Below are 26,543 nucleotides of genomic sequence, written 5' to 3'. Positions count from 1 at the left end.
GATTGGGCGCTTAGTATGGTATAGGGGGCGTAAAGCCACGGCATTCTGCAATGGTCAATCCGCAAACACTGTTTGCATCGATAGACCTGCACATCCCACCCTGCTGTGCAGAGCAAAATCACTACTGTGAAGTTTGTGAATTAAGAGTGTCAACTTTGGTAATTTCATATATTAGAAGTTTGTAAGGATTTAGAAAACAAATATTTCAGTAGCTACATTCTATTAATAGATTTAGCAATATACAAAATCGTCGCTCTGGTTGCACATCCACATGGCTCCAGGCTGCGTCTGCTTTCCGACCGGGGCGAACAGTCAGATCCCTCTGCTCTATGACGACAGGAGGTTCCCCGAGCTAGCTGGAATCGCGCCGGTCCGTAGCGACATGCTGCGTAGGCTAGGCTTCAGAGGTCTTGAGGAGAGGGGAGAGTTTTGGAGAATGAGAGTCCGCAAAGAAGTCGAAAATTACTGCTGCGTGCAAAACAGAATGATTGGCTTGCCCAACCATTCTGTTCGCCCAATTCATGGAGTAATTGCATCCAATTAAAAGAATTGGTGAAGGGATAGGTGCTAAAAATCCAATTATAACACCCACCCATGCTATTTAATAAATACCCCTGATATTTCAAGGTTTTGGGGTTTTCCAGAACCCTGCGACAGCGCGACCTAGATGGTCAGCCACGCAGGATAATACTTCGCAGTAAAGCTAAGCGGCATTCGCCAAAGAGACTCAATGACTATCATGTTTACGTTTTTGGATAGATAGGAACTTGGTATGTGAGTCGAACCCGGAGAAATGAGAAGTGAGTAGAATTGAGAGTTAGGCAAAAGCTGTTGAGGGCCGCTTCCTGTGTGCAGCCCTCGAGCTTCCTGTTTAATGCCTGACCTCCTTGAAGTTGAACTACGAGTTGCACTAGACTGATGACGCAGATACCGTAGTACGTCAAGATGACGCGTATCCAGTTGCACTGCATGTGCCGCACTGTGCTTACAGAGTAGCACGCTCCGACACTCCCACTCAGCCCATGCCAAGCCGCGTGATGAGCGTGTTGACCTTGGCTTGAGTCAGGGGCTTTGTAAACAAGTCTGCCACCACGACCGCCGTTGCACAATAGCGTATCTGGATGACCCCGCGTGTACTTGCTCACGCATCCAGTGGTAACGCAGATCAATGTGACGCGAGCGCTGCGAGACATCTTTTCCTTCTGCAACATGTTGAGCCGCTTGATTTTCCTCGTGGACGATTATCTTGCCAACATCGAACCCCAGCTCGAGCAGCAACTGTTTGAGCCCAATACACTCCTTGATACCGTACGCCAGAGCAGTATATGATGATAAAGCGACATTTGCACCCAAACCTAACCACTCTTTATACACACTCATTGACCCCCATCCCTACACTATTAGAAACAGAAAAAAAATAAAAAATCTAATTTTGACAAGCCCCATCCTATGGTATCGATGGGTAGAAAACACTAAAGCACACAAACCACCCAGAGCCCTCAATCGAACCTATCAGACACTCTGAGAGTATCATTAGTTTTACTCAAAAGCATCAAGGGTACCCCCCTGTCAGAAAATTCTAATTTTGCAATAAATGCAAAGTCTCACTCGTGAATTAATTAAATTGTTATCCTGAATTATCTTTCTATATAGTTTATAGGGATACACCATACAATACAAATAAATATGTCTGTTATTTTAGAGTTTGGAAAATACAAAGGAAAGGCTCTTGAGGAAGTTTATGATCAAGATGCGTCATACTGTCGATGGTTATACAACCAACAATCCGACGAATCGGATATCAAACAATTTTTACAAGGCAAGTTCCAAGATGGAGACGATAGTTATATCATGCGTTGGGGCAAACATAAAAACAAATCCGTTAAGTGGATTGTTGAAAACGACAAGCAATATTTCAATTGGATGTGTAAAAATGAATATATCAAGAATAAATGTCCATCATTGAAAGAAAACTTGAACGAATTTAAAACACAGAATTAAAAAAAGAATTTGCAGCTGTTTTTTTTTAACTCCATTATCTGAAACTGGAACCTCTATTAGCAGTAACATCTGTCCAGTCCTTGTTGTGGTTCTGCAGGTTATCAGATCATAAAGGTGATCAGAACCAACGAGCTTTGGGGGATGAATACATTGTTCAAGAAGTAGCTCAAGTTTGGAGGCAAATCGCTACCATCTTGACACTATCGATTTAGACAGGCTATCAGAGAGAAGCTTAATTCTTCGTCAAGGTGTCTTATCACATCGTCCTCAGGAAAGGTCGCACCATGTGACCATGACACTATCTACATACCTATCAGCTATCAGCCAGTCATCTGCAATCCTCTCTTCATCCGTGCGATTCAGACAACGATTGATTACGTTGCTTGTAAATATTGTAGCGGATAGAATTAGAGGAGATGAATAGAAGTTTGCATAACGCTACAGACTATATAACCCTCGAATCCCTACCAGCCGTACCAAGTCTGTCTCCTTACCCTTCGGCCAACCAAATGGTACGAGGAGTCCATCTCCCGTCACCGTTGTGAAGTCGAACGCGTTCAGCTTGTCTTGCTCGACGACGAAGATTATCTCCATTGTCTCCACCTCAAAACTTTCGGGCGATTCCGACAGCATCTTCAACCATCCATAGAAGTGTTCGATACGAAAAGAATGCTTGTGGGCCCTCGTCACTTGCACGAAGCGCACGTGCTGAGTACGCTTGCACGCCATTATAGCGTCATATCCGCCTTGGTTCCATTTTTCTGGCTTGATCCAAATGGGGTGAGCAGAAGAAAGCGCAGGTATTCCATCCGCGACCACAATAACTGATTGACCCCACGTGCCAACCGTGTTTCCTGCCGCATCGACAAGAGCGAGACCGCCATTTCGAAGACTTGCGAAGAACACCATCTCCAGCATCCATCCATTCAAAGCTGGGTTTGAGCTGTCTCGATGCGTCGACATGAACTTCTTGATAGCCTCTGGACCGCATCGGACGGCAATCAGCGTCGCAACATACTGACTGATCACAGGCGACACTGCTCCTACGTCGTTAGGTCGCTGGAACATCCCAAACAGACGTTTGATGCTTAAAGATGAACGCTGACCACTTGTTGAAACAGTCGCAGCATCGTTCAAACAATCCACGGCGTCACTCAACTTCGTCTCCACGGTCACAGTGCGAAAGTGGAACATATAACGACAGGATCCACCTGCGTAGTAATACTTGGTCTCTACCATTGCCGCGCGAGACATCTCTTCACTCGGCAACACTCCAGGGGCGTCCAGGCATTCCGATACACTCTCGAAAACCTCGTCATCCTTGATCGCATCGAGGTACTCATTCAGAGTCCACGACCACACGCGGAACTCCCTTGCACGAGTCAGAATCTCCATGTCTTCTTGAAACTTCCCACGGGCGGCAACTGAACAAACAAACGCGAGCCGCCGCTTATTCCCTCCGTTGCTTTGAAGGAACCATCGGACGCACTTGCGTGTCAACTGAATAAACTCGTCTGCAGCAGTCCACCCGTCAACGAGCACTACGTGATGCCTCGTATCGTCAACCATCAACACTTCATTCACGTCCGAGATCTCGAGCATTCGAGTGTTTCGTTCGTCGCCGATGAGGGCGCACGCCATTGCCAATCCATAAACTTGCCCGCATGGATCCACGTCACAATCCATTCACTTCTGTTCACAGTCGACGCGAATGCCATGGCAGTGGTTGACTGTCCCGTTCCTGGAGGACCGAGGATCCAGCCCAAATGACCTTCGTTCAATACTTCATCGCGCAAGAACTCGAATTGGCGGTGGAATGTTGGCCTGCAGTAGAGCATCATGCGAACGGGTGGAAGTCCGGACTCGTCCACATCCTCTTTCTCCAGCAGGAAGTATTGTGAGTTCGGGTCATGAGTGTGCGATCCCCACCGAGTTGATCGCCACTCCAAACGCTGCTTCTTATTGGACGGTGGAACCACCACCAACACGTGGATTTGTTTCGGCTTTGGGGCACGCCGCTTGGTCATGTTGTTGGCTTTCAGCACATCCTCGATTGGCCACGTCGCCTTCATCTTCTCTCCATTGATCAACGTTTGGATGTCATTGTGAACCTTCCCTTCTTCCAGTTGCAGCGCAGCAGGGTCATCGTATGGCAACCACGCGTCGCCCTTCCTGGCGAGGAACAGCTCCAGTTTGTCCGCAGCGAAGTCATACTTCTGCTTCTCCGCGATCTTGTCCTTCAAGTGGTCCACAGACTTACTCGCATCAATGTCGATGGAGAACGCGTTTCCCTTGACACCGACGAGCGCGCAGAACAGCGTCACCATGCTTTCTGTGAGTGAGGGAGATTCTCTCTATCCATATTTCAGCCAATCAAATGGTGCAACCCATTGTTCGGTTTTTGACGTCACCCATCTGGGTGATTGAACAGCTGGAGAAACAAAATATATTTATTTATATAGACACAAACAGCATGGATATTACATATCTATCCGATACCGATAATACTGGATATCTTGAAGATGCTAAGCTTCATGAACCGATAGATACCGATAATACCGATAATATTCATTTTGAAGATATTAGACTAAATTGTTCAAAAATAAATAAGCACACAGGATCAGACATAATAAAAATTTGCGAAGAAATTGACTTGATTTGTGCAAGTATTTATCAGTGTCAGAATATCAACTATAAATACACTAACTAGGAAAAACGCGTATTTTGTCGTATCCATCGTAATATTTGAACACAACTCCATCGACTTTGTCGTTTCGGATGTTCTCAATGATTGCTTTACGCAACATACGATTGTATCCAGTATCAATACACCATTGTTTGTATCTGGCATTTAGTATCGTTAATGGAATTTCTAGATAATCTCCTTTACTAATAAATCCATCTTTGAGTAAAGCTTCTCTATCTTTTGTGAAAATCTCTTCTTTGAAATATTTCGAAATGGATGATTCAACCTTTTTTTGAGCTAATTCAGATCGCAGAAACTCCAATTCTTTCATTATCACATCGATTCTATTAACCTCGTCAACTCCTGTTCCTCTATAACGTCTTATTCTATTCATGATGGTATATTAAGATAATGAAACTTCTGTATTTAAATCGTAAAAATTTCTGAGTAAATCAGGTCGATTGTGTTGTTTACTATAAAGGTACAGCATACTCCATAAACCGCAATAATTATCATAGCTCCCTTGGTACTGTTTTTCATTACATTTCGTAGCGCCAAGAATTCTCGGTGGCCCAATACCCATCGAATCAAAGTATTCATTGTTGCACATACAAACCCAATGTCCAACTCCTGGATTCAATCGGAGTAATATAATGTAGTTTCCATCACCTAGTGGAGCTCTAATGTTTCTGAAATCTAGTATGTTGTCGATTTGAACATTCAGCTGATTCGCAAGTTGTTGTAGTTCATTGGCAGTAGATTCACCGAGATTATTTAATTTCAAAATCATTATCTGATGCTTATATATATAGCTATTCATAATAAAGGCACCAACATACAATTTCAATAATTAGTAAGACTAAGTAATGAGTGATAGCACACAATTAGCAGATTCGTTTTTATATGACTCGACGACTAGTCCTGATCCAGTTATCAGTGTCAGCAAAGACAAGCGTGTTGTAAATGTCGTTGATGACAACAACGGTTCGTATCAATCGGGAACTGTCATCATTAATGCGACTTCACAACTAAATGGCTCAACTGGCTATGGCAGTCTTCGAGATGCATATGTAGTCGTTCCTTATGTAGTAACGGTTAAAAATACGTCTGCCTCTGCTCTTAATGCTACTCTAAATCGTTTTGCGGTAGGATTAAAGGCTGGTGTATGGAACATTTTAGATAAATTAGCGGTTGAAATTAACGGTAAAAGTGTCATTACGAGCAATGACTATAAAAATTATTGGACCAATTTACGTGCTCAAACTGAATGGTGTGATGATGATTTATTAAAGAACGGTGCAGACTGCTATCTTGCTCCAGATGATGTAGTTAGTCTGAATTTCCCACAAAGTAGTAGCAATCCTGCCGCTTCAACACAAGGAGATGGTTTTGTTAATAATTCAGTCAATGCTGCCTCGACTGTAGCTACTGGTTTAATTCCAGAAACAACTCCAGCTCTTAATACCGGACTAATTCAGCGTCTAATTTGGAATCCACAACAAATTGGTACCTCTGATTCCACTGGAGCAACGATCACAGCAACAAACCCTCTTGGTTGGCCGACAACGCGAAGTGGCGCAATTCTTTCTAAAATTCAACAACAAGGTACTGGTGGATACGTAGCTGGCGTTACTACCGCTGGAGGTGGTGGTATTATATGTTAAAGCTTCGTTTAGTTGACCTCCATCCCATCTTCAAAGAATTGGATCTTGTTGCGAACCCTCAAATCAAATTAACGATGACGTTCAATACCGGCTTTGTTGATATCATAACTGCAACTGGTGATTTAATGAGCTTATCCTCTCTCTCCCTAAACGGTTGCTCGACGGTTCCAGTAATGGTATCAAGTGCGGCCCCAGGTAATCCAAATGCAGGAAAACTTACAACTGGTGCAGCTGGGTCCCTACGAGTTGCTTTCGGCGTTATGTCTAACAACATTACACAGATCTCTACTTCTGGTCAAATCTTCCCATTTACAACGACTCGTCTATATATTCCTTTCTATGATATTGCGAATCAAAGTCAAATTGTTGCTAAACCTGTTAAGAAAATCAATTACCTCGATTGCTACGCACAGTATTTCAAATCAAAAGCAGGCACTGGTCAACAAAACTCTCAGCAAAACGCTCCGTTTAGCTTTCAATTATCTTCAAGCTTAAAGAATATCAAATACATTGCTCTGATTCCGTTCAGTGAAACCAGCAGTGGTCATTTCGTAAGCGCAACGAATATTGAACAATTCCAATCCCCATTTGACAGTGCTCCATGGACTTGTCAGCCAGGAGCAAGCATTCGCAATTTCCAAGTAATGGTTGGCAATAAAAATGTATTCAACAAAACGCATGATTACTCGTTTGAATCGTTCCAAGACGAAGTCAAGAAGCTCGGAGCTATTAATGGAGCGCTATCGCATGAAATTAGCAATGGATTATTTGATTCATACAAATGGGATGTTGGTCAGCGTGTTCTAATCGCAGACTGCTCTCGATTAACGAATCCAGATGTGCCTCAATCTATTCTTGTCTCTGGTACCAATACTTGCAGTCAAGGAATGAATTGTCTAATTCTCGTCGTTTACGGTCGTTCTATGTCTATTGATCGTTTAACTGGCGAAGTGATTGGAGTGAACTGCGTACGAACGAAGTTCGAAGGGTCCTTGCCCGCCGAACAAGTTCGCCTGGTCTTCAGACCAGTCAGCCGGCAAAAAAAGTTTTTTTGTTGACATCCGAACGAATCACAACTGGAATGAGCTTCAACCATGATGCTATATTAGAGTTTAGATTCTAATTGTTCTATACGTTTAAGTAACTTCTTTATCATCATAAAGTTAATAGCAGTAATCTTACTATAGTCGATATTCATTTGGGCTCCTTCAATATCATCATCATCTACTTTTTTAATGATTCATTTGGTGTTAACGATAGTAAATTTATATAACCAGCTTTATTCAATTCTTGACTGATAAAACCAATCTTTGGAATTGTCTCATCAGATCCACGGTATTTATATGTGTAAACATCAAGATCATAAAATTTATCACAATAAGTAGTATCTAATAATTCAATGTTCTCTTTGCAACGACGATCAGATGTACAGTAGATTGAACTACATTGAATTGGACCACCAAAGGTAGCTGCAACACTTACTGTTACTGGACCTAATTGAGATGTAGTATACGCAGTTGATGATCCAATAGCATACAACTGACTACCTGCATTAAAAGTATTACTTACTGTTCCTGATACACTTAATGGTGCTGATGGTGTTCCTGTTCCTATACCACATCTTCCAGCTGCTGTAATAGTCATTTTACGACCATTATTTGTCATAATTACGAAATCATTATTTGAAACAGTTCCCATATAAGCACTATTTGTTGATGTGGCACTTGTAGCGTTAGATAGTTGAAAGGCAAATGAAACTGGAGAGGCATTACTTGATTCAACATATAGGGGCATATCAAAATTAACACTTCCATCATTTAGAGCATTTGAAGACTTAATATAAATATTTCCAGCATTCAAAGTTGTTCCATATGAAGAAGAATAAGGAGTATTTGTATTAAACATCATTTTCTGGATTGTATCATTGACTAAATAAAAGCAACCAGCAGATGGAATCGCAGTTGATCCTCCAACATTGATACTAAATGCATCAGCAGTTGTGGCAATTCCAAATGTATGGGGATATCCAGATTTATAAGGTTGAGTATTACCAACATTAAAACACATTTTATGAATTTGAGATGTAAAACCAACAGAAGGTTTATCATTCCAATTAATATTGAATAAATCAGCTGTAGTAGCTGAAACACCACCAACAAATGAACTTGGATTATCAGTAGATATTAAATTTAGAACTGGATATGTTTTATTACTTGAGGAGCTTGTAGTTCTTGAAGCAATGACTAAACCTGTGAGATCATCAACTCTGTAAACATTCATTGTTTCTCTATTTGACGTTCCACCATAAAATCTAGGACAATATGAATTTGATGCTCCTAATGTCATTAATCCAATTCCAGATGAATCTAATGTCATTGTTTTATAAGTTTTTGAAATGTTCCTAATGTTGTTAAGTCATTATAATTTAATTCAGTTGCAGTTGCAGTCATTGCAGTACCGTTTAAATTCAATGTTGTATAAACTAAATTTAGTATAGAAGAACCTGCTCCATTATCGCCAGTAATCGTATTACATGTAATAGATGGACTTGCAACCGATCCAGATGCAATAAAATTTCGAGTAATAGAAAAATCACGCATTCCACTATAATCCAATGTTGAGTTTACTACTACTGCTTTACTTGCAACTGCTCCGCCAAGAGTAACTCCAGTGTAGTAAGTATCATTGAATGTTGTACCTCTGAAAGTTAAATTAGGTACATTTAATCCAGTACCAGTAGCTCCCAAATCTAATTGTAATCCAGATGCTGTATCAGCAATAGTAATATTACCTGCAGATGAAATAGTCATTCTTGCTGTATTATTAGCAGCTATAACAGTATCATGATTAGATTGTGTTCCAATCCATCCATTAGTTGCAAGACCACATCGAATGGTTCCGTTAGCAGCTTGTATTGCCCATGTATTTACGTTAGCATTAACTATTACAGCATTAGCTAAGCTACTATTTTGTAAAGCATTTACAGCAAGTGATGCCAAGTTTCCAATTGATGTAATATTTGGTTGAGAAGCTGTTTGAAGTGTTCCAGTTAACGTTGTTGCACTTAGCGATGAAATTCCAGATACTGCACCTGATGAACTAATTGTCATTCTTCCTGTATTACTTGTTTGAAAGACTAAATTATTCGCTGTAGTTGTTCCAAAGTAAGCATCTCCATTGTTAAAATGAAACAGAGCACATGTTGAAGTACCATTTATAGATCTAAACGATTGCCCATTAGCAGTTAAAGTAGCGGTTATTAATCCTGCCGTATTCAATGATGTTAAAGTTCCTACTGAGGTAATATTAGGCTGAACAGCTGTTTGAAGCGTTCCAGTTATTGATGTAGCCGTAAGAATCGCTAAAGTTCCAATCGATGTAATATTAGGCTGAGCAGCTGTTTGAAGTGTTCCATATAATGTTGAAGCGGTTATATTAGTAGCTGTCAATGTGTTATTAACAGCTACATTTCCATTCGTTAAAATTGACATTTGCACTGAAGCATTATTCGTGGCAAAAGTTAGCGGATGATTGCTAAATGTTTGAAGACAACATTGAGTCCCATCAAACCACTGCTGATATAGAACTGTTCCATCACTAATTTGATATAGCGCATTTGTCAAAGAGGTTAATCCAATGATATCTAATTGCTTAGCAGGAGCAGTATTATTAATACCTACTAAACCTGTGGATCCTATCGTTATTTTTCTATTTCCATTTGTTCTCAAATGAAACTTATTCGCTGTTGTACTGCCAAATGTCTGATCTCCAGATACAGAATCAACAGATAATGAGCATGTGCTGCTCGATAGGGAGTTATTACAAGCTATAGGGGTAGATCCACTAATATTCAGTGTTGATGATAGTGTTCCCAGAGATGTGATATTTGGTTGTGAAGCTGTCTGTATGGTTCCAGTTAATTGCGATGCTGAGAGACTATTAATGTTGGTGATGTCTCTATTTGAATTAACAGCAATCAACTTACCAGCAGAAGCAATTCCTGGTGTAATACCAGACAGCATACTCAAATCAATCATTGTTCCATTTTGATAGATATTTCCCGAAACATACAGATCCGAAGTGTAATTTACACCGTTTCGCTTGTTATATCGTAAATCTCCAATACTAATAGTTAGATAGTCAAAGGAGCCAATATAGTCTAATGGATTGTACAATGATGATATATAACTTGAAAGAAGCATATTTTTATTCTATTATATATATACCAACAGATTTTTGCTTTTCAAGATGAGTTCAATTCCTGATTTTGGTGGGATGCTCCCAAAGGAGTTTAAGAAGAAATCGTTTGGAGTAAATGAAAAGCTTGGTATCCAGAAGCTCTTCCGAATGATAGTTTTAGGCCCAAGCTTCTCTGGTAAATCAAATCTAGCTTTTCATATACTTAAAGAATCTCCACACGTCTATAGTCACTTACATATTATAGCCCGCAATCCTGATCAAGAGTTATACGATTACATCAAAGAAAAACTACAAGGATTCGTGACGTTTTATGATCCCGATGCTCCTCCAAGCGTTGATGCTATCAAAGAGATTCCAAATGCTTTACAGCTCGTTATTATTGATGATTATTCCAACGATAAGAAGCTTCAGGGAGATTTATTTAGTCATTTCTTTACTCGAGGAAGACATAAAGGACTTTCAACAATTTTCATAGCTCATAGCTATTTCGCTACTGATAAAATGATCCGATTGAATTCTGAATACATAGCAATTCTAAAAGCAAATTCAAAACGCGATCTCCAGCTAATTTTGAAAGATTTTAATCTACCTGGAGTAACCGAAGAAGATATTTACAGATATTACAAACAAGCAACAGCTGAGAAAGGCCAAATGCTGTTCATTGACTCAATCAAGCAACAAATTCGGAAGAACTTTAAAGGTGAAGTTTGTAATTAGTTTCTCTCATGAAATATACTGATGCCAAAAACAAATCAATTTTTATATAATGACGAGTACTATTATCTTAAATCGCAATAACATTGTTTCCAATGGGTTGAATAATACATTTAGATTTAATTTTACCGGATCAAGCGTGAATTTCAAAAACCAAGAAATTGCTCTGTCAAGCCTGCAGATTTACAACTCTCAATTCAACATTAATGGAAGTTTATACAGCAATAACACATTCAGCGTTTTAGTTCCAACCGCAGCAACCTATCAAACGGTTTCCATTACGCTTCCCAATGGATACTATTCGTATGAAGATATATCAAACTATATTGAGTCTCAGTTAGTTAGTATCGGTGCATACTTAATTGATTCTCAAGGTAATAACGTTGTATATATCGCGATGAGAGAAAACGCAACGTACTATTCTTGCGAAATCACTTGCTTGGCAACACCAACTTCTGTTCCAAGTGGATATTCACGTCCATCGACAGGTTTATACTCATTAACTGGAACTGGATTACCAACCGCTACTAATACTACCCGAGTCACTGTTTCAAGTAATGGATTTTCAAATGTGATTGGATTCAGTCCAGCAACGTACCCATCAAGTATTCAAACAACCGATCAAGTACTTTTGAGCAATATCTCCCCACAAGTTAATCCCGTCAGCAGTTATTTAATTCGTTCTAATCTTATTAACAATCGGATTAGCACACCCCCTGATATTCTGACTTCGTTTAGTCCTCAAGGGACATCAATTGGTCAGTTGATCTCAATTCAGCCACCTGAATATCAATGGCTTTTGATTAACGATGGAGCATACAGCAACATTACTCTGAGTATCGTTGATCAAGACTTTAATAATGTAAAATTTGAAGACTCCAATTCATTGATTATGCTATTAATTCGTGATAGGAAACAATAAGTTACCTTTATATAGACTCGAAAATTCGAAAATGTTTCCAAGTTTTAAATCTCTCCGTGATCGAAAAAATAAATTAAGACAACTCGCTGCAGAAAACAGTGATGAGCTTCAATTAGCACGCATTAAGAATGATCGATACAAACTAACACAATGGGCTACGGATCTGGAAAAAACGATAGATACTTCGACGCTTCAACAATTGCTAAGGAAAGTAGCACCTTCCCTCACAACTACCGGAATTCAAGCATCTCCAACAATGACAACAATGGGAATACAAGCAACACCTTCTATGACAGCTACCGGAATTCAAGCCGCTCCATCTATGAGTTCAACGGGCGTACAATCAGCTCCATCTATGACTTCAACAGGTATGCAAACAGTACCGGTAATGACACCAACGGATAGTCAATACGATTTAGCTGATTGGTCTGAAGACCAGTCGGGCTTGTCCGACGGTCAAGGACCTTTCGGACTTCGTCCGGATATTGGAGATGAGGAAGACTCCCTGTCGGATATTGATGACACACAGAGTACATATGACTTTGGGACTAGTTGAAGCAAATGATTTCAACTTTCAAAAAAACGCTCGAGACAAAATAATTGATCAATACACCATTAATCCAAAAGAAAAGTTAATCCAATTCTAAATTCTGGTACTCCAGATAAAAACGTATATATTGGGACGGATGGTAAATTATTTAATGTAAATAACGGAAAGTTAGCAAACAAAGCACTAAATAAATATGATTGGGTTGCAACGTATGATTACATATTGCATCTTATTGACATTGAGACAAAAGAAACTGCTATTGGCTCGTCACATCAGTTTGGATTAGAAGAGCAATGGCTCTCAGCTGCAGCAAGAATGAGGAGGAGAAAGAAGCTGTAGCTTGGCGGCAAAAGCCACCTGTGTGTCTCGTAGTGTATTGAAGAATGAGTTCGTTCTTTCCTTTTCTGCTGTGGTTTTGTCTTACACTAACTGTAAGCACCAACGAGCAGTACTAAACCTCAACAGCCCCACCTACTGATCGTCGGTGCACTTGGCTTCCTCAAACCGCTCTTTTGACATTAGTCCCATTGCGTCTCTGTGTTTCTCAAACACTGTCCTTGAGAGAGGCTTTGTAAAAGCATCAGCCACATTGTCGACTCCAGTAACACGTGACACGACAATTTCCTTCGTGCTGACGCGCTCTCTGATGAAATGGTGACGAACGTCAATGTGTTTCGTACGGCTGTGAAATTCAGGATTGTTTGCCAACTTCTTGGCACTTTCATTCTCGACAAAAATATCCGTAGGTGCCTTTTGTTGCACTTGCAGTTCTTTCAGCATTTGCCGAAGATGTACAACTTCTTGCACAAGTAAACTTAAAGCCATATACTCAGCCTCCGTTGTATGTAGTGCCACAGTTTTCTCAGTTTGACTGCTCCACGAAATTGCACTATCACAAAACTTCGTAAAATACCCTGCAATAGACTTGCGATCGTCCACCCGATTCGCGAAGTCAGCATCAGCAAAAGCTTGTAGGTGTCGATCCAATTTCTGGCCTTGCCATTGAAGCCCACCGAGGCGAATGCCCCAATTCAGCGTCTCCCGAAGATATCTGAGACCTCGCTTGGCTGCTCGCCAGTGTAGTATGCCAGGATTCTCCAGGAACTGACTGCATTCTCGTACTAAATATGCTAAGTCGGGGCGTGACCCCATCATTAAGTACATCAGACTTCCGATTACAGATCGATACGGCTTCGAGCTCATCAGCGCTCTCTCGTCTGCATCAGCAGCACACATACTTCTTGTCAACTTCAAATCTGCTGTACACGGCGTCTTACATCCATTACATTTCTCCATTCCGAACCGTTCCAGCACAGACATAGCATACTTGCACTGACTGATGAAAATCGTCCTTTGACTGCGATTGCGAGTCACTTCCCAACCTAATATGTAGTGCAGCTCTCCAAGATCTTTCATCTCGAATCTCTCGAAGAACATTTGTTTCATCTCATTGATGAGGTTCATATTAGGAGCAAATAGGATTAGATCATCCACGTACAGAGGGATGAACACTAGCTGCCCATCAATAATTTTGACAGCCACACAGGCCTCCGACTTCAACAGTGTAAAGCCCTGCTCTTCCAGAAAGGATTTCAGCAATTGGAACCACACACGTGGCGCTTGCTTTAATCCATACAAGCTTCTGAGCAAACGGCACACCCAGTTCTCCTTACTAGGCACCTTAAATCCCTCTGGTTGCTCCATGAAAACTTCCACATCAATCTTCCCATTCAGAAAAGCTGTCGTGACGTCCATCTGGTGAACTTCATAGTCCCACACAGCTGCAAGCGTCAGCAATACTCGGAGGGTCTCCAGTCGCACCACAGGGGAGTAAACTTCAAGATAGTCAACTCCGTAAACTTGCATGAAGCCCTTGATCACTAATCTTGCTTTGAATCTGTCGATTTCACCATTGGCAAGATACTTGACACGAAACACCCATCGATTCTTCAATACTTTCATATTGTTAGCTCGTGGAACCAGCTCCCACGTACTGTTCTTCATCAACGCATCATACTCGTTTTGTGCAGCACTCTTCCACTGCGCGGAAAACTCATTCTTCATCGCTTCTCCAAATGTCTCGGGCTCTTGTATTGCGCTCGAGGTCAGGCAGCAGTAGTCCTGCCACCATGCAAATGCTTGTGCCTTTGCCATTTCTCGCTGCATGTCTTCTCGAGTCTTTTTCAATGTTAGAGACACACTTTCGAACTCCTCTGAATTCGTGTGTAAATACGCAACGTAGATGCAATCACCATACCATGAAGGTGGTTTGCTCACACGGCCACTCCGCGTTATTGGGTAGTCCTCAGTGCGAACACCTTCTGGCGCTACATACTCTCGCAATGCTCTGCATGAGGAGGTTTTCAAACGCTCCGTGCAAGAGTCACCACTTCGTTGCAGCATCTCCGGGTTCGCGGTCTTCATCTCGCGAGTCTCCAGAGAAGAAGTCGGCTTCTTGGTTGGCATTTCACTACGTGACTCATGTTGCTCTGACTCAGCTACATCGCTAGAGGCATGTTGCCCTGACTCGGCAACTGTCGGCGCCGCGCACCTGCCTCGCTTGCGTCGATTTTTCTTTTTGCTGTGCTTTTCTCCACAAGCAGGTATGTCTGCAGCCACACACTCACCTCGCAGGTGGTTTGCTGCAGCCTGTTGTTGTTCAGTGCCGCGCACTGCCATAGACTCGACTGACTGCTGTTCCTTGATGAGAATTTCCACCTTCTACATCATTGCGTTTTCTCTTTCCAGTAGCCCTTCCTCCAACAGCCCCACCAGTTCTGGCATTTCCTTCATCAACTGCCCCACCTGCCAGGTTCTGGTTGGTATTGTTGATTTCAGGATTGAGCTCGATGTCTTCAGGATCGGACTCGTCCATCTCGTCCAGCATTGTCGGTATGCTCTTCATGGTAGCGTCATCTAAATCCAGATATTGCTGGATTGACACACGAGACATCGTCGTCGGCGTCATCAACGTTGAAGTTTCAACTGCTGGAATTCGGCCTGCTTTATCCTCATAGAACACCGCGGTATGACTGTAGAAAGCCTTTCGCGTCTTGCTGTCCAGCAAGCGATATCCACGCTTTTCACGATTGTATCCAACAAAAAATTGCTTCACGCGCTTTGGCATCCATCTTTCGCCTCTCTACTTTGTCCACATAAGCCAACACTGCACACCCAAACGTACGCAGTTGCAAATATGATGGCACTTCTCGATACCATATCGAATACGGCACCTCCATATCCCTCGTTGAGTTAGGCATAATATTCACACAGTAAGCTGCAGTCACTGCTGCCTCCGCCCACAACTCTTGAGGTAATGCGAAGTGATTTAACAGACATCTCATTCGCTCCGTTACGGTCCTCACCATTCGCTCTGCTACGCCATTCTGCTCCGGCGTATGCTTGATGGAAGGAGAGCAGGTCATGCCATGCTTCTTCTTGCAGATATCACTCAGCTTCCCGTATTCACGAGCATTATCCATTCGAATGTCCTTCATGCGAACGTTAAGTTGGGTCTTGACTTGTTCATAGTAGATCTCAAACTTTTCGTAAATTTCAGATCTCTCTGCTAGAAGAAACAACGTCACAAAGCGACTTGTTTCATCGATGAACAGTACAAAATATCGTTTACCAGAGTATGATTCCACTGCATATGGACCCCAGATATCTGAGTGAGTACGTTCACCAACTAGCCACTCACGCGATGGCGCGCTTGCACGAGAACGAAAACTTTTTCTAGTCATCTTTCCTTTCATGCACGACTCGCATTGAAAATCATCCGGCTCGCGCAGATCGAGTTTCTTCATCGGCCAACGTGCGTGCCGAAATAGTGCATTGAAAGCATTGCGTCCTGGATGCCCAAAGCGATCGTGCCACAACTCTACATGGTGAGTTTTTCCCACTGCCACCATAGCGGTTTCTGCTGATTTCTCAAATGGAAATCGAAAGAGATTGGTTTTATCTCTGTGCGCCTTTATTCTGCTCGAATGCAACAGTACATCTGCGTAGTCCTCTTCATCAAAGTGACATCGGACTCGCTCTGTAGGTGCTAGCAAACGCGAAGCTTGTTTTCCCACTGCGAATAAACTGCACTGCAACTCTGGAACGTATTTTACTCCATGACGCAGCAAAGAATATCTTCCAGTCGGAGTGACAATATTCTTCTTCACATCACCTATGCCAACAACTTCAAGCCAATTCTTTCCGCCAGTTCGCACCATTGACCTCAACGGTGTAAATGACACGAAGTCAATATTCTGATTGGTCATATGGCTCGTGGCTCCAGAGTCCAAATACCATCGATCATGAGCAAGATCAGCCACATTCTTCTCCAATTTCATCAAAGTCATAATGACGTAAGCGTTCTCATCACTTTCATTATCATTGCGACTCTTACTGCCGGTCTTGGTACTCGATTTATTGCGCTTGTGCGCAGATCCATCATCTTGACTGTCTGTCGGAGGACGCTTGCCAAGATATGGACAATCACGCATGAAATGGTCTCCGTGGCAATGAAAACAACCGTTACCTCGCTTATGCTCACCACTGGCATGTCCTTGGCCAGCTCCACGGCTGCTTCCTCGACTTCTTTCACCACGGCCGCCAAATTCGTGGCCATGAGTACTACGGCCACCCCGTCCGCGTCCTCGGCCGCGTCCAGCTCCTCGTCCACGACCACGACCTCCTCCAGCAAGAAGAGCTTTGTCATCTTCATTTCCCTTGCTTCCTTGCTTCTTCCGCACTTGGTCATGATCATAAGCTGCCTCCAGGGCTTGTTCAAGCTGCTCGTAGTTTGGTGGGTCGTCCGGCTTTTGCGATGTGTGGCTCGCCAAGAACGTTTGGACAACATTGTCGTATTCTCGCGGTAGTGAGCCAATCAGAATAGCCGGTTTATCGTATTCATCTACAGGCTTGCCAACCACCGAGATGGTCTCCATAATCCGCCGCATTTCGCTCAGGTGATCGGGCAATTTTTTTTTTGGATTAAAGACGGAGGCGGCTCAATTTCACTTTTTCTTCAGCGAATTTCAGGTAGGTCTTCCCCATGAATCGCCGCTTCAGACGCTCCATTACACGATACGGAGTCCGCTCGTACTTGACTGTCTTCATTATTTGATTTGTCATCGATTCGTACAGAATCTCCTTAGTCCGAGCCGTCTTAGTAATCCAGTCCTCATGATCACTCTGTTTGCTCTCCTCAGGCTCAGTAACATCCGAGATGCAATACTGCCACAGATGCTTGCGTTGTAGCTTGAGTTTGACCCGTTCAAGCCACATCTCGAAGTCGGCACCGTCAAACGGCGGGATGGACTTCCTGTCGTGCGTAGACACCTTGTTCACCTCAGCCATCCCTCCTTAGTGGTAACTGTGCTTTGCTAGCGGGAGCTTTGGGCTCATAACCAGAAGAGCAATGGCTCTCAGCTGCAGCAAGAATGAGGAGGAGAAAGAAGCTGTAGCTTGGCGGCAAAAGCCACCTGTGTGTCTCGTAGTGTATTGAAGAATGAGTTCGTTCTTTCCTTTTCTGTTGTGGTTTTGTCTTACACTAACTGTAAGCACCAACGAGCAGTACTAAACCTCAACAGGATTCAACATTGAGTCTGGAGCATATGAAGTACTTCGTGATATTTTGATGAACAATACCTTTTTAGAAGGTACTAGATTACCTATTCCATATAAGAAGGGAAGAAACCCACACGGTGGCTATATTCCAGTAAATGTAGGTTATCGAGTGAAATTAATGGACGGAAACTTGAAAGTTTTTGATGGTGATCGAGCAAAATCTAACAGCCAAATCTCATGGGAATCTACACTTGATATGTATATCAAACTTTTGAAACAAAATAACATCTCAATCAATCGATCACCTATGTTTAAAAATCCTGATTCAAGTACCTACGCTAACAGTATTACTAATATTCAACCAGTACATCCAAATGAAAAGGTTATTTCAGATAGCAATAATCAAGTGAAAGATATTCTTATCAGATTATACAATGGCAATCCTTGGTTAGCGGATGAGAAGGTATTTCTTGAAGGGCCAAAGATAGGGAAGAAAACATATTACCTTGGTGAATATGCAGCAATCATGAGTCAGAAACAGAAGGAAATTAGTCCGCCTATAAAGGGTCGTGTTGATAAAAATGCTAATTGGCTTGGAGCGTTAAACTACATTGTTGATAAATATGGTGACCGTCCTGTATCGGATGATATTACACTAAAGTCAGTCAATCCAAAACGATTTCAAAGAGCCCTCTCGATTGACTCCATGAGTGGTTTTGGTGTTGCAGGCGTTAAAGGACGTCGAAGCATTCTACAACATGAATTCGATAAACTTCAAGGAGCTCGTGGTTTAGGTAATGATAATCGTCGTTTGGAAAGAGAATTAAAATTGATTCGGCGAGCTTTTTGATTGACTTTAATATATGATGCATTTGAAAATTATTAAAGTGCGATATCCAAACCTTAGAGGTAACTCAATTAAATCAGCTGCTCATACTAATCAAGAAAGATTACTAAAAACACTAAATCATTTAATGATCAAAGAGAGTACTAACGGTTCGAGTAAAGAGAAAACTATGATGGAAGGATCAGGAATTGAAGGTTCGAGGGCTTCCACTAAAAATAAAAAACCCAAGACATTTGCATTGTAGAGCTGAACATTTATTTAATTTTTTGAAATTCCTTTTATTTCTTGAAATATACATATTTTATGCAAATATGAATTCTTACGTTTCGGTCAGTTGTGACGAGTTAACAGATGCTCAAAAAAAGAAGTTTCTAAACACATTGAAAGTATCGTTCACTGCTTCTCAGGCTAAAGGCTCTTCAAAGAAGTTAGCCCTTCATCCAGAAAACGCGAAAAAATGGAAAAAGGCTGCTCAAGCTGGGAAAGGAGTATCAATTGTGTTTTCACCAGTGCATCGCTAAATATGGATGGAGATGCTCTTACGGGCTCTGGAATGAGTGGAGGGTCGCTATGGAGTTGGATCAAAGATAAAGCATGGCCTTGGTTGAAAGAGAATGTTTGGCCTGTAGTTAAACCATTAGTGTCTGGTGTTGTTGATCAAGGCGCTCAAGCGCTTGGAGCCTATACTGGGCAGCCTGGTTTAGTAAACGCTGTTCGTGGTGAGGTAAAGAATTTAACTGGTGTTGGTATGCCAAAAAAAGGATCCCCTGAGATGAAAGCTAAGATGGCTAAACTACGCTCAATGCGAAAGACTGGAGGATCTTTCAGATTGTCATAAATCACCAGTATCTACTTGTGTAGGGATGACATAAGTCATTTCTTTCATATAGAAGTTTTCTATATTTTTTTTCGATTTCATCAAACGGAACATTGAAGACATCCTCTAAGCGAGATTGGTACCGTCTATCAGCAATTAGATACTTGAATTTCATATACGGATTTATTTGAATCAATTGATGCTTGATGAGGTCGAATTCGTTGATCGTAATTTGACGTTTATATATTTGGAGTTCCTTGTTTTTCTTAGCGAGTATTCTATTCTTCTTATGAATAATAGATAGTTCCTTCTTATACATTTGTATTTGAATGATGTTATGGTGTTGAGTGCAGTAGTCACCCTTTTTTGCTTCTCTGGTGCATTGTGTTTGTTTTTTGGTGATGTATTTACACATCTTCTTCATCTATATTTAGAACAATATTGTTTCTCCACTGTTGACATTCTGTTCTTGTTAACCAATCTGAGATTGTCTTGTGGCTCCCAAGTGTTGAAGCTGTCGTCATATCCAACCCATTTGACTAGATACTTGTGCTTACCATTCTTTAGTGTTTTATGATGAACAATCTTGCTAACCTCCCAGATTTGATTATTTTCAATCGCTGCTTCTGATTGTTCTGCTTTTACAATTTTAATTGGTTTGTATAGGACATGATTATTCTTTGATTTAATACGCATCTTTAATCCATCTAATCCAATTACTTCGTACACGGCCTTTGAAAATCTCGCACCTTCTTTTTCAAATGGCTTCGGATTCAAGCGATAACGTACAGTAGACCCAGTTGGAATGCCTTTTTGTACTTGCTTAACCACTCGTTTGTTGTGTTCAATTTCGTCAAAAATAACTCTCCCTTCCATTTCATTTGGTGTAGCATTTATGGATGAATGAGTGGTATTGTTGTAGTTAGCGATAGCATCATTTAAAAGCTTTTGTGTAAGCTTCTTAAATCCCATAGTATCCTGCATCTTTGTTAATCTTGCCTTGATCGTTCGAATAAAGCGATCTATCTTTCCAAGCACTGTATGATCTCCTGGAATAGAATTAGCATGAGTAATTGAATTTCTATCAAAAAACTTTTCGACCGTTTGATTTGTGAATTCAGATCCAATATCCGACATCAATGCTGACACTTTATGCTCTGTAATGAATTGATCGATAGCTTTTTGAACCGTAGCCGCTTGTTTGTTTTTCAATAATCTTGCGTATCCAATTCGGCTGTTAATATTAACCGTTATCAATATAGGTTGCTTCTTCCAGAATGCAAGATCCATTTGCCATTCGTTGGGATTATTGCTTGTGATTTTGAATTCGGGATACTTTTTATTCTGATTTGAATATTGTTGAATGCTACCTTGTGTCTTATACCATTCTTTGACTTGTTTTAACGTTATATTTTTATCAATTGCTTTTGCTTTTTGGTATAGCTTAGTTGCACCTATGAATCCCGTTTTTGGATCATAATAGAGCTGAGTAAGTAGAGAGTCCATATTATACTATTTGAATGATAATTTTCGTTTGAAATTTAACGTTGTAGTTACACGTTGAGTTTTATTATTAATTTTAATTGGACATACATCACTCAAATCAAATTCTAATTCCTCACCATTATAGAGTTCCAAATATTTTTTGTAGGTATCATTTTCAAGAAGCTTTGATGGGATGCCTTTACATCTGATATGAAAACCTTCTACATCATTACCATCGCAAGCAAGTATATCCAAATAACTCTTCTTACCAAGAAAGATAGATTCTTTAGCATAGATATTACCTTCTGATCCTTCAAGATCTAAATCGACGTGAAATTGTCCCATTTGCTTACCAATTAACTCTTTGTTATACTTTTGTCTAAAAGCATCTGCAAGTCTACTGACAGCATCGTAATCGATGTGCATAGAGTCTGTGTCCTGGTACCATATCTTAGCATCAATATCTTCTGCTAAGCACATCACTGTATTCATAATATGTTTACTACTATCCAATACTTGTACTCCTAGATGAGCTGGGCTAAAATATTCTGATAATGCCTTGTGCTCTTCAAACAATGCTAAATCATCTGTAATTGGTGTTCTAGAGATCATCTTATTAATATTTTTGATAGTATATTCAAGAATACTTTTCTCATCACTAACCAAAACCTTTTGCTTAACAATTGGCTTTTGAATTAGTTTACCATACGCTGAATTTATTAATAATTTGACACCGCTTTGAAGTGGATTGCCTTCTTTTTTTAATTTCAGTCGCTCCTCAAATAGTGATTTGATTGTCAATACAATTTGATTATTGAATCCTTCATTCCAATAAACACCTTCCATAATTGAAATTTCAACATCCTGGAATTCAATAATATCTTCAAGCGCTTGTTTACCAACAATCATTGTCTTACCAATAATATCATTTGTGAAGTTTCTAGCTCCATTTTCATAGAAGCTCAACAATGGAAAGTGTCGTTTCTTACCAATTGACTCAAATTTTACGCGAGCAATATAGTAGTCAGCATTATTTGGAATTGTATTTTGGAACCATTTAGGTTTTCCTCTAACATATCCATCGAGTTCAGATTGTCCTGATGGATACAGAGATACAGCATCAAAATCTGCAAGCTTATGTTGTATATGGTGTTTCTCGTTGTCTCGAGTCATAACACGACCACCAACAATTGCATCGCGAACGAATGCTAGAACGTTTCCATTCATTGCATAACAATCATCAAAGCAACCCTCATTATGTTGAATTGCATATGCTAATGAAGGCATTGACATAAAGCGATACACATCAATATTAAATCGATCAATAAACATTTTTCTAAACGCCTCAAAACAGTTTCGTAGAACATCAACATCTCTCTCACAATAGTGAATAGCATACTTTTCACAATCGAAATATTTATCATCACAAGCATTGATTTTAGTAGCATTAGCTATTAGTGTTTCTTTTTCCTCATAGTAATCTAATAGATCCATTGGCCCAAAGTAGTCGGTGATTATATTTGCAAACCAATTTATGTGGAAAGCACTCTTTTTCTAGTGCCATATCATTGCACGATGATTTATACATTTCGGGCATATCTGCTAATTTACTAGCAATGAAACTCATAGTATCTTTAATAACAATCTCACGACCATAGAAAAATCCATGAGCCTGCTTTAATTTTGTTCCACATTCAATCAGATTTGTATCATTTTTCCGATATGATAAGTGTCTAAGGATAAATCGACAGTCAAAACCTGCATTGTGAGCCCAAAGTAGATTACGACTCTTTCTAGGTAAGTCACTTAAACACTTTAATTCACATCCAATTCCATAAAAGCTTTTTGTTTTACTAAATTGAATTGCATTGCTTTCAGTCTTACGTCCGATGCAATATGATACACAATAAGGAATATGCTCATTATTTTCAACCAGAGTTTCAAAATCAAAATAAATAACATTATATTCATTAACCTCCACCCATTTTCTTTTTCCATCGTCATCTTTAGTAATCTGTATAAAAGGAGCGCGACCAATATTCAAAGCCATTTCATCCTTTTCTCCATTTGAATTTACTCTGCCAATTGCTTTGAAAGCACTTGCATAAAAATCCACTTCAGTTAAAGATTCAATCTTTTGATAGTTATTATTTAATAACTCGGGTACGTTGGTTTGTGTAATTGGATCTAATAGTGTTTCACGATGATGATATAGATAGCTGATTACCTCATAACTGTCAAGTAATTTAATGCGATTGGATTTAAAGGATGCTTTTCCCTTTTTAACTATAAAATCAGCTCGCTGATGTTGTTCAACTAATTTAGGATCATCAAGAGCTGCTTTGGTAATGTTAGTTGGTTTGATAGCAAATAGATGCTGTCCAACAGAACCTAATTGTATAAGATTTTCAGTTTTAACTCCGTAGACAGAAATGTTGTTATCAACTCTACCTGTATAATTCTTTGGATAGTATTGTTTCACTGAGATGTAAAGGTTGAATACATTAGCTGTCTTGCGAATGAAATCAACAGTAGCACCTGAATTGAACATTGTTTGTGAGATACTTTTTACGATTGTTTCATCAACACCAGCTTGAGTTAGAGCAAATAGAAAGCAAGGTGTTTCTCTTTGCTCTTTATATGAATTTTCTTCCCAATCATCATAATAAACTTGAAAATCATTTAAATTGTAATTTGCTTTAGTTAGATAACGAAAGAAATTCTTTCTCTCAGATCGAGAGTGCTTTGGGTTGTTCAACCATTCGATTTCAACTGTTGATGTTGGAATAATGTCTAATTCAATATCAGCCCCGGAACTATATTGATTCTCTTCAGTGATATATAGATTATCGATATTAATTAGTCTATCTTGTAGATGATATGTTTTCAAAACGGATCCATTCTCACCTTTAAAATGCAGTAAAAGTTTCTTATCGGCTGGAGCTACAATGTCTTTGCGGATACGCTCGAAACGATTCAATTGCATTTCAACTTTACCTGTTGTTTTATTGACAGCTTTTAAACTAGCTGTGTCATTGTTTAGCTTAACCTTACGGAGTGTCTTCACAATTGTTTTTACTTTGCTTTGTTTGAATGTATTGACAACCTTCTCCATAGTGGAGGTTTTCATTTTCCAATTAACATCTAGGTTGTGGGTCTTAGCAAACTTATAGAGGTCGCTGCGGGTCTTTTGAGCCTTCTTTAGATTATTCGAGACTGGCATTTTGAAAATGTTTATATATACTAAGTAAAACGTAATTCAAGATGACAATGTCTTTGTATATATAGTGATTAACATTGTTTGTAAGCAAAAAAAATATTAATAGTCAGTAGTTTGGTTGATTAGTTTTTTAGCTAAATATTTCTGTTTCCTTTCTTCTCGATGTGTTTGATCATACTCTTTTTGCTTCCGTAGGATTTTCTCTCGGTTCTTTTGATAGTAGCGCTTCTTTGCTGCGATTATTGATTCCTTGTTCTTCTGATAAAGCTCTTGAGTGTAAACCATTTTGTTATCTTTTTATCTTCTTATCTTGTTATACTAAATAGAAAGATAATTTAGGATAACAATTTAATTAATTCAAGATCGCATGGTTATGCAAAATTAGAATTTTCTGCTTTTGAGTAAAACTAATGATACTCTCAGAGCGTCTGATAGGTTCGATTGAAGGCTCTGGGTGGTTTGTGTGCTTTAGTGTTTTCAACCCATCGATACCATAGGATGGGGCTTGTCAAAATTAGATTTTTTATTTTTTTTCTGTTTCTAATAGTGTAGGGATGGGGGTCAATGAGTGTGTATAAAGAGTGGTTAGGTTTGGGTGCAAATGTCGCTTTATCATCATATACTTAGAGCCACGTACGCATATTCAGTAGTCGACAGAGTGACGATTGGTTGTTTCTTTGATCCCCACGCAATGCAGCACCCATTCAAAAACACAACGAAGCCAGAGGACGACCTCCGTTCCTTCTCGCATGCAAAGGCAGCATTGCAGTACACTTCAAGCTGCAGCCCTTTTCCAGATTGACGGTATACCAGCTCCATGTCCGCCGTTCGCTTGAGATAACCCAGCACACGACCAATTGCAGCTTGCAGCGTGCGTGTTGGCTGCTCCGTTTCTTGAGCGATGAGACGAGCTGCTGTGGCACGATCAGGACGACTCACTGTCGATGCATATAGTAGCGATCCCACAACAGGACGAAATGATTCACCAATTATCTCCATATCATCGATCACTTGGTGCTGTAAGTCGATGTTCATCGGAGTGCGAGGCTGCATTTAACCATAGCTGTTGCCAAATCGCTTGATAACCATGCCGACATACTTCAGCTGTGCAATTGACAGTATGTCGCCGTTCTTGCTCCATGACATCTTCATACCAACGAAGCTGCTAGAGGTATCACACTTGTTGATCGCGAATCGACGAGCAATATTCACTTGAAAGTCAGTCAGTTCTGTCGTCACATCACTGAAGATGAGCATGTCATCTACATATGAGAACGACCACAATGCTGTTAGCGCTGCGCTTAACAAGAACGAAGGTGTCGGATTGGCACTGCACGAAACCACACTAGCACAAGAACTTGGTCACGGTCTCGTACCAAGCTCGCGACGCCTGCTTCAACCCGTATAGAGCTTTACGAAATTTCCATACCTTGCCATCACCATTTTCAATCGGGGGGAAGGGGGGGGGGCTTACAAAGATCTCTTCTGACAGGCTGCTGTTCAAGAATGCCGTTTGCACATCAAGTTGAAGATGATCCCAGCCGAGTCGAACAGCCAAAGTCAGAATGGCTCGGATTGAGTCGTGACGAACGACGGGGCTGAAGGTCTCTGTATAGTCCACTCCATACTGCTGTGTGAGTCCTTTGGCTACTAACCGGGTTTTGTACTTGTCCAAGGATCCGTTTGCGAGGGTCTTACGACGAAATACCCACTTGGTTTGCACAGGACGTACGTTTGCTGGAGGAAACATTTCTTCGTAGGTGCCATTGCGTCTCAAACTGTCCAGCTCTGCGTTGATAGCTTGGCGCCACTGCTCCGCATCCGGACGAGACATGGCTTCTTGCAGCGTGAGTGGGTCTTATAGCTCACTCACCAATG

General features: G+C 40.6%; 9 protein-coding genes and 1 pseudogene across 9 annotated transcripts; 4 read left to right on the top strand and 6 right to left on the bottom strand.

Annotated features, from left to right (window-relative positions):
* Positions 1 to 1,686: 1,686 nt before the first annotated feature.
* On the top strand, positions 1,687 to 2,406 carry PITG_01638 (uncharacterized protein; the record flags this gene model as incomplete). Its single annotated transcript, XM_002908219.1, has 4 exons — positions 1,687 to 1,954; positions 2,099 to 2,162; positions 2,230 to 2,287; positions 2,365 to 2,406. 4 exons carry the CDS (start codon positions 1,687 to 1,689, stop codon positions 2,404 to 2,406), a joined length of 432 nt encoding a protein of 143 aa, XP_002908265.1.
* A 33-nt stretch (positions 2,407 to 2,439) lies between these two features.
* PITG_01637 lies at positions 2,440 to 4,328 on the bottom strand (annotated as a pseudogene; the record flags this gene model as incomplete).
* Positions 4,329 to 4,703: 375 nt separating this feature from the next.
* On the bottom strand, positions 4,704 to 5,081 carry PITG_01636 (uncharacterized protein; the record flags this gene model as incomplete). The annotated part of the gene is made up of 1 exon (XM_002908218.1): positions 4,704 to 5,081. One exon carries the CDS (start codon positions 5,079 to 5,081, stop codon positions 4,704 to 4,706), a length of 378 nt encoding a protein of 125 aa, XP_002908264.1.
* A 9-nt stretch (positions 5,082 to 5,090) lies between these two features.
* On the bottom strand, positions 5,091 to 5,477 carry PITG_01635 (uncharacterized protein; the record flags this gene model as incomplete). Its single annotated transcript, XM_002908217.1, has 1 exon — positions 5,091 to 5,477. The coding sequence occupies one exon, from the start codon at positions 5,475 to 5,477 to the stop codon at positions 5,091 to 5,093; it is 387 nt and encodes a 128-aa protein (XP_002908263.1).
* A 76-nt stretch (positions 5,478 to 5,553) lies between these two features.
* PITG_01634 (uncharacterized protein) lies at positions 5,554 to 7,409 on the top strand (the record flags this gene model as incomplete). The annotated part of the gene is made up of 2 exons (XM_002908216.1): positions 5,554 to 6,306; positions 6,354 to 7,409. 2 exons carry the CDS (start codon positions 5,554 to 5,556, stop codon positions 7,407 to 7,409), a joined length of 1,809 nt encoding a protein of 602 aa, XP_002908262.1.
* Positions 7,410 to 7,456: 47 nt separating this feature from the next.
* On the bottom strand, positions 7,457 to 7,995 carry PITG_01633 (uncharacterized protein; the record flags this gene model as incomplete). The annotated part of the gene is made up of 2 exons (XM_002908215.1): positions 7,457 to 7,557; positions 7,647 to 7,995. The coding sequence occupies 2 exons, from the start codon at positions 7,993 to 7,995 to the stop codon at positions 7,457 to 7,459; spliced, it is 450 nt and encodes a 149-aa protein (XP_002908261.1).
* Positions 7,996 to 9,457: 1,462 nt separating this feature from the next.
* On the bottom strand, positions 9,458 to 10,553 carry PITG_01632 (uncharacterized protein; the record flags this gene model as incomplete). Its single annotated transcript, XM_002908214.1, has 3 exons — positions 9,458 to 9,487; positions 9,544 to 9,573; positions 9,648 to 10,553. 3 exons carry the CDS (start codon positions 10,551 to 10,553, stop codon positions 9,458 to 9,460), a joined length of 966 nt encoding a protein of 321 aa, XP_002908260.1.
* A 764-nt stretch (positions 10,554 to 11,317) lies between these two features.
* On the top strand, positions 11,318 to 12,187 carry PITG_01631 (uncharacterized protein; the record flags this gene model as incomplete). Its single annotated transcript, XM_002908213.1, has 1 exon — positions 11,318 to 12,187. One exon carries the CDS (start codon positions 11,318 to 11,320, stop codon positions 12,185 to 12,187), a length of 870 nt encoding a protein of 289 aa, XP_002908259.1.
* Positions 12,188 to 12,218: 31 nt separating this feature from the next.
* On the top strand, positions 12,219 to 13,023 carry PITG_01630 (uncharacterized protein; the record flags this gene model as incomplete). The annotated part of the gene is made up of 5 exons (XM_002908212.1): positions 12,219 to 12,524; positions 12,607 to 12,613; positions 12,679 to 12,738; positions 12,820 to 12,904; positions 12,981 to 13,023. 5 exons carry the CDS (start codon positions 12,219 to 12,221, stop codon positions 13,021 to 13,023), a joined length of 501 nt encoding a protein of 166 aa, XP_002908258.1.
* Positions 13,024 to 24,027: 11,004 nt separating this feature from the next.
* PITG_01628 (uncharacterized protein) lies at positions 24,028 to 24,668 on the bottom strand (the record flags this gene model as incomplete). Its single annotated transcript, XM_002908211.1, has 2 exons — positions 24,028 to 24,072; positions 24,117 to 24,668. The coding sequence occupies 2 exons, from the start codon at positions 24,666 to 24,668 to the stop codon at positions 24,028 to 24,030; spliced, it is 597 nt and encodes a 198-aa protein (XP_002908257.1).
* Positions 24,669 to 26,543: the final 1,875 nt, after the last annotated feature.

This window comes from Phytophthora infestans, genomic scaffold (assembly GCF_000142945.1).
Source record: "Phytophthora infestans T30-4 supercont1.2 genomic scaffold, whole genome shotgun sequence".
Taxonomy (NCBI): Eukaryota; Oomycota; class Peronosporomycetes; order Peronosporales; family Peronosporaceae; genus Phytophthora; species Phytophthora infestans.
Note: the sequence above shows the minus strand (reverse complement) of the source record. Positions and strands in the feature narration are given on the sequence as shown.